The sequence below is a fragment of the Triticum dicoccoides genome, chromosome 3B (genome assembly GCF_002162155.2).
Source record: "Triticum dicoccoides isolate Atlit2015 ecotype Zavitan chromosome 3B, WEW_v2.0, whole genome shotgun sequence".
In the NCBI taxonomy this organism is placed as follows: Eukaryota; Viridiplantae; Streptophyta; class Magnoliopsida; order Poales; family Poaceae; genus Triticum; species Triticum dicoccoides.
In genome coordinates, this window is record NC_041385.1 from 404,472,547 (window position 1) to 404,480,069 (window position 7,523).

General features: G+C 46.1%; 1 protein-coding gene across 1 annotated transcript; it reads left to right on the forward strand.

The window, feature by feature from the left end:
- The first annotated feature begins 5,627 nt into the window (after positions 1-5,627).
- LOC119276220 (transcription factor MYBS3-like) lies at positions 5,628-7,322 on the forward strand. Its single transcript, XM_037557241.1, has 3 exons — positions 5,628-6,139; positions 6,449-6,645; positions 6,738-7,322. Exons 1-3 carry the CDS (start codon positions 5,773-5,775, stop codon positions 7,032-7,034), a joined length of 861 nt encoding a protein of 286 aa, XP_037413138.1. The 5' UTR covers positions 5,628-5,772; the 3' UTR covers positions 7,035-7,322.
- Positions 7,323-7,523: the final 201 nt, after the last annotated feature.

Below are 7,523 nucleotides of genomic sequence, written 5' to 3' on the forward strand. Positions count from 1 at the left end.
ATATATATATATATATATATATATATATATATATATATATATATATATATATATATATATATATATATATATATATATGAGTTTCAACACCCGTCATGACCAAAATATTGGTAAAACCCGTCAAAAACCCTTTCTGGATATTTCAAGATTTTGAAATATTTACAAAAGAAAGTTTCTCCATAAATTCGAAGGAAATTATATCTTGTTACAATTGTCCTCTTGATGATCTTGCCAAGTTTAATGTCATGGAGAACAAGTGAACTCCATCAAAGCCCTTCAAAACCCTCTGTGTTGATTTCCAAGTTGGAAAAACTTTGCACTGTCAAGTTTCTCCAATTGTGCTCAAATTTGGTACGCTTGCTCAAATCCCTTAGTGATGCATCTATGACAAGTTTTTCAAGATGGAGAATAGTGTAACTTGGGTCAAATCTTGCCAAAACCCTTTGTGACCAAATCCATGGGTGAAATAGTTTACATTGTACACTTTATCCAAATGAGCTACAAACTGGCACACTAGCTCAAATTGATTCCAAACCAATTCTTGTTAATCAAAGCCATTGGATTCCTCTAGGTACCTCAAGTGATCACCAAACACCTTCTGGCATATTTTTGTGATCAATGATTGGAGCACCAAATGGACTCCAATTGAGCTCAATTTTTTACCAGAGGTGCCCCTGGTCACCTTATACCTCCAATAAGATTTTCTTGCCCATGGCTCAATCAGGGGGGGGGGGATGTGAAAACCCCACTTCCCCTATCTGGATATCAAGTTTCTCTCTCCTCCTTCCCTTTATTCTAGTGGCTCTCCAGGGCATCCAAAGCCTTCCCCCTCTTACTCTACTCCCTCAGACCCCCTAAACACTAGTGGACACTCCCATGACACATAGTTTATGCCATGGCGTGCAGAGTTATCGCTCTGGAGCACGCTACAGTGCTCCCACACTATAGCACGCCCATTTCAAGGCCTCCCGCCGACCTTGGGCACCGACATCGTGTCCCCCGAGGCCGCCTCGACGTCCTCTACATGCCATGCGTTCGGGCCCTCCACCCTCGCCCTCCTCTTCCCCCCTACAGAACACGCCCGAGCGCCACCCGAGCTCCGCTAGTCGTTGCACTCACGCGGGACCGCCTTGTGCTCGCCCTACTCCCTCTCTCTCTTCCCTGAACCCTACACTAACCCCACGAGCACCACAGACCGCCCCAGGCCACCTCTCCTCCTCCTCCCCCTAGAACCACCTCAGAGCACCACCAACGTCATTGCAGACCCACCTCGCGCTCCTTTCTCTCCTTCCTATGGCCAAAGCGATGAACTCCATCATTGTAGTCGGCCTCCGCTGCACCTGACCTCCGCTGCACGCAAGGCGCACCTCGACAGATGCGGCACGCTCTTCTGAGCACGTCGATGTGCCGAGCATCACAGGAGGTGGCCGGTGCCACCGGGGCGAGCGCTGGCACGCGCTCAGCCTCGCCTCCCCTGTCGCTCCAGCCGACGCCAATGCGAGGAGGGAGATGCCCCTGCTAGTGGGGTCGGTGACTCCACTGGCCAACCTCTGTTGAGGTGTCTTCCTGGTCCCGCGCAGGGTAAGTGGAGTCGGGTTCCGCAGAATCCGTCTTCACGTCACGTAGGCGCTAACGAAGAGTACGCCTTCGACATCGGCCACTCCTTCCGTGAGGATGAGCTGCTGGCCCGGCCGAGCGGCTATTCCGCACCCAGTGTGGTGCTGAATGAGAGCCTGGCCATTTTGGCCCGACTGGTATAGCCCCCTTCCTTTTTCCTTTTTCCAGTAGATTCAAACATTTCCACGTCACTCATTTTTTAATCCAAATGTGATGATTCAAAATCCTATAGTCTCCTAAAATCATGCTCTATCCAATGGGCTAGCTTGCACATTTTTCCAGCAAACTTTCTTTCACACTTATTTGATAAAACCATCTTCTTCTATTTATATTCTGAACTTCAGAAATTCATAGGGAGCCCACCCTAGAACCAAATGAAGTGATTCAAATTCCTAGATGTTTCTAAGTTCATAACTTAGTTTATGAACATTGTTCCATGAACTATCTCTGTAGAATTGTTGAAACATCTCTTTATGTGTGGTCAACTTTGCAAGTCCCTAGGAAATTCATTTGAACTCAAAATCCAGTGAAACCAATTTCTAAATGTTTCTAAAATCATGCCTTTCCTCATTTTACAAATATATTTTTTGTAAAGTTCTTGCAGATCTATTATTGCCTTGATTCCACCATATTGAAATGTTTGAAAATCCTTGTTGACCCAAATCCAGTAGAACCACTTTGGTTATTTTCCATATAACCAGAAATGTCCTAGAAAAGTGGAATTCCTATTTTTAAGAGAACTTTTATTGTCTTCCTTAATGTGTTGCTTATTGTGATTGTTTTCGATGTTAGTTGACGAAGTAAGCAGAGTGCTTGGAGATGGACCAGGAGGATTGAAGTCTTTACTGAGCCAGGCAATCTACCCTTTGACCATGATGCACCCTCTTTTGTTCATCGAATAAATTTATGCGTGATGATGAGGATAGTGATAATGAGTTTTCTATGCATGTTGCATTGATGCACGATCCATTGACACTTGCATGATCCGTAGCTCTACTTTGTGCTTAGAGATACAATGGTGAACCATAGTTGTTGATGCATGAACTTGCAGACATTCCGTGAATATCACCTTAAGAAAAATCTTTTGAAAGCCCCAATGGGTGCCACTAATGCCCTTGGGAGAAGATGATGATCTAGGACACTACTTGATGGAGAAGTAGTGTACCAAGGAAAGTTGAATGTGTCGTTTCCAGAAATGGAATAGATATAAGATTTGTCGACCGTCCCAACCGAACATGCGCAACCACACTACCCTGATATGGGACGGGGCATTATTGATTACCTAGTTCGTGTTAGCACGGATGCCCCACATTACTAGTGACGGGAGTGGCATGATCACTCTTGGTACAAGATCGTGCTTGGATAGGCGGCCATGACTATTTTTACAGGGCATCAGACACATCGTTGGTACCTCCGTGCATGGTTATGTGATAAGTCTGGGAGCGAGGCTCCAGAGACAGTGATAAAATTGTGAGAATGTTTGGCACATGGGCTGTTACCAATCGAGTGGACTCTATGTTAGACACGACTAGGGAAAGGTAGTGATCGGGTGCTCACCCCGGGTAATTGTGGTACCGTGGGTCATGGCTAACACGGGAGTTCCCCGGATCTTGTGGGTAGAGTGTGCAACCTCTGTGGAGTGTCAAACTATTCAAATAGCCGCGTCCACAGTCAAGGACAGTTGGGTGCTGCTGCTTAGACTACGTCCATATGTTTCTGAAAACAGCACGGATTGGCAACATTCTTGTTGTGAATCGTGAGGAAGGTCACGATGAGCTTGAAATGGAGCTGTGGATAACTCTCTCTCTCTCTCTCTCTCTCTTTATGTTGATATCTGTAACCTCTTGTTGCATGTTGGGGACACATGCATGACCCCTAAAAAGGTATTGATCATACTTGCATGAGGAAAAGTAGCATTTCCCAGAAATGCCAACTTAGAATTAAAACCATGAATATTTGTTTTGTTATCATTGATGGTACAGTTGCTTGCGAGTACATTCAAACGTACTCATTGGCTTGTCCCTGGCTATTTACTTGCCCAGGCCTAGAAGAGCAGGAATACGAAGAAGAGTTCTTTGGTGACGAACATGCGAACTAGGATGCCTTCCCAATCAGAATGCATGTAGGGTTAAGGCAAGCACAGGCCCAATTCATCGACGAGGATTTCCGCTGCAAATGTTTTATTTGATGTTCAACCCTTGAGGCTTTATCTATGTAAGACTTGACCATAATGGTCCTATTTGTGTACGGCGCTATGTAATTGATGTGAACTCTTGATATTCAGTCTGTTGTGTATGGTGAGCATTGATCCTGGGGATCTTGTGCACACACAAACGATGGCTTTGCCTGTTTAAGTCGGGGTCCCCACACAAGACTTCTTCTTTCTGGAATTTCCATTGCTCTTCCTCCCATTCTTTAGTGTAGGGCACTTGTTTCAATAATGTTCTGGGTTTCTGCGTCTGTAACAAACAACTAACTTTAAGCAACTGAATTATGTCCTTCTTCATGGGTGTCGAAGGGGTAGTTGAGTGATCGTTGGTCTTTTGATTGTTGTTGCCATTCATGTGGTTACCACATCCATTGTTGGTATGGTGATCAAGCTTTCTAGCCTATCAAGAATTTAAACTTTGACCTCAAGGTAGCTGGGAGAAATGCTTATTAGATATACATACTCTTGATGAATTGAGAAATGAAGCTTATGAAAGTGCTAGTTTATTTAAAGAAAAGGTTAAGCTTTCACATGATAGGAAATACAGAAATGGGAGTTTCTGTTGGAGATAAGGCCCCCCTTTACAGTTTCCACTTAAAAATGTCTCCATGCAATCTTAAATCTAGGTGGGATAACCCCTAAAAAATTGATGAAGTACACAACTCGGGAGCCATTAGGTTGAAAGGGGGAAAAACTACTCCAATGATAGTGAACATACAACATATAAAACCGCTTGCCGATGTGCAAGAGGAGCTAGAGGCAAAAAAAAAATAATATCACGCCGGGAGAGGCGACTGCGTAACAATCTGTGAGTTCTGATCCCGATCCCTCTGTTTTGTAATCCTGTCTGGAGTGTGTATAGAAGTCTTAGACATAAATTTACAAATATGTTGGAACTGCTACTAATGTTTTTCCAAGCCAAAAAAGGAATTATTTCAGGTAGTACGATAGCTGGTACGAGATTTAACAAAAACTTCAAAATCGGTCATCCTGTGCAAATATTCATCAGTTGAGACGAGAAAGGAATCCTGACCATGAGGTATCGCCTCCCTAGTCTACTAAGCTAAACACTATGTGCCACCTCTAGCTGAACAACACCCGTGGAGAGAGAGTCGCTCGAAACTAAAACCAACACAGTCGAGTGGTGCGAGATCCTGCGTGCAAACATTGGAAGGCATGTGAAAGAAAGCCATATTGCGAGACTTGATGTAATAAAGGGCGGATGGATGGTTGAGAATTGAGTTTTTGGGTATCAAATTGGTTGAAAAGATTTGAATGAAAGGTGAGATGAGAAGATTTAAGTGAACGGGGAGAATGGTAAGATTGAAAGAGAGTAGAATGATACTCCCTTTGTATCTAAATATAAGTCGTTTAAGAGGGTCAAATTTAAACCGCAAAAACTTCTTATATTTAGATACAGAGGAAGTATGTTGGATTGGGTGTTGCCCTAATAAAAGAAGCATAAAAGAAGATGAAAGAAAAAGAAGAAATAGGAAGTGTTGATTATACAACCTCGTGAGGAAAACATGACGGCGATGGATGTATTTTCCAGGCCCTGCGCTCTAAAAAAAATTCACGTGTACGGTGGCGTATTTGGAACATTCCTAACGAAGTTGACGGTGCAAATTTACGCATCAAAAGATCAAATTACCAGTTAAATCCAAGCAACAAGATCAAGGTGGTTCGAACAATAAGTACTTTTCTACGGTTCCCTGCCCGATAACGCGTCCACATCCACAGCCAAAAGGCCCGAAGTAGAAGCAGCATATTTATAGTGGGTGCAGTGTAAGTTTCCTCCCTAAGCTACCTTTGCTAGCTGCTATAGGCAGTAGCAAGCACCACCCACTGCTGCGGTTGTGGACACACTGGTCTCCACCCATCTCTCCCACCACCCGCACCAAAAGACAGGGCAGTGCGGATCGATTTAGTCGATTTATAGCCACACCATGGCGAGGAAGTGCTCCCACTGTGGCAACTACGGCCACAACTCAAGAACTTGCAGCAGCGCAGGAAAGCAGGGAGAAGTTATGCTCTGCGAAGGAGGCGGCGGCAGCAGCAGCGGCAGTGGGCTGAGGCTCTTCGGGGTGCAGGTCCATGTCGCTGCGGGCCGCAGCACCGGCGCCGGCGCCTCCATGAGGAAGAGCTACAGCATGGACTGCCTGCAGCTAGCGGTGGCCCCTAGCTCCATCGTTTCGCCTTCGTCGTCGTCTTCCTCGTCGGTGCTTCTGTCCATCGACGAGGGCTTGGAGAGGGCTTCCAATGGGTACCTGTCTGACGGTCCTCATGGCAGATTAGTCCAGGAGAGGAAGAAAGGTAATTAATTGCCTAAGATAAACAGAAATACGCAGTTACACTAGTCACTAGTGTCGAACATATGCTAGGCTGGCTATGCTACTGATGATACGTGGGGTGGAAATTCAGACCTTTTTGTACCTGAGTTTGTTTGCATTATGCTAGTCTATCTCATCTTGACCTAACTAATAAAGTCGCATTATCCCTTAAAAAAAGAAGTTGCATTATTTATCTTCTTCTTCTTCTTCTTCTTCTTCTTCTTCTTACTAAAAGTAGTGGACGACTTGTGGCCTCCTGAGCTGAATGGTCCTTCTGTGAGCATGGCTACAGGAGTTCCATGGAGCGAGGAGGAGCACCGGCTATTCCTCGTGGGCCTCGAGAAGCTCGGAAAGGGCGACTGGCGAGGTATCTCCCGGAGCTACGTCACGACTCGAACCCCGACGCAGGTTGCCAGCCACGCGCAGAAGTTCTTCCTGAGGCAGAGCAGCATGGGGAAGAAGAAGCGCCGCTCCAGCCTCTTTGACATGGTACTGGAGTACTACATCTTAACTTGTTAACTATACAAAGGACTGAATTAATGCATGTAAAAGACATGTCAGATTCTGAATATTGTGTGCAGGTACCGATCTGCGAGAACGGCATTCGCGTTTCTGAGCCGCTGACCAACAACAGCGGAGATGCCTCCACCTCTCTGCCGCGGTATAAATCCCCCGACATGGCGTCCATTGATCTCAACTCCACGCAGGAGGATGACATGGCGATGGCGGGCGTTCCACTTTTGTCGGCGTCCCCGAGGGCGCCATTCCCGGCAGTTCTGATGGAGCAGCCTCCTCACGGCCACGGCCACGGTCACCACTGCTCCCCGCTGGACCTGGAGCTGGGCATGTCTCTCTCGCCGCCGTCCATCGGAACATGACGTCAACGACGTCGCCGGCCGGAGAGGAGACCCAGGACGCTCGACCCAGTTTTTATTTTTTTATTTTATCACTTGTTACTATCAGGCTGTGTCTGCTGCCTGAGCCTGACCTGTCCAACCAATGCAAATGGAGATAAGGCTATGGACAGCGCTTGTAAAGTTCCGTGCGAGTAGTGCTAATTGTGGATACGTTGTTGATGTGTGTAGTACGTACGTACCGCTGCTGCTCTTGGGTCCCGTCCATGTAAAAACCAGAATCTCCAACGGAAGCATGCTCCTGTTCCCCCACGCTACGCATGCACCCGGATGTACAAGTAGTAGTAGTAGAATTTCGGCGAATCACGGCTGTCCATACATATTAATCCAAGTGGATTTGTTCCAAATGCAGGCATTCAGATTCTTATCGTCGCCTGCCTGTACGTCTAGTGCCTATTACGAGACCCACTGGTTCTGTCGTACATTCAGGCAGCGACAAGCAGGTTCAATCCA

What these genes read in the sequence shown, in the direction of transcription:
- LOC119276220 (XM_037557241.1), top strand. Translation starts at nt 5,773, where the DNA reads ATGGCGAGGAAGTGCTCCCACTGTGGCAACTACGGCCACAACTCAAGA. An exon ending in AGTCCAGGAGAGGAAGAAAG is followed by an intron (nt 6,140 to 6,448) that starts GTAATTAATTGC and finishes GCATGGCTACAG; the next exon opens with GAGTTCCATGGAGCGAGGAG. An exon ending in GCTCCAGCCTCTTTGACATG is followed by an intron (nt 6,646 to 6,737) that starts GTACTGGAGTAC and finishes TATTGTGTGCAG; the next exon opens with GTACCGATCTGCGAGAACGG.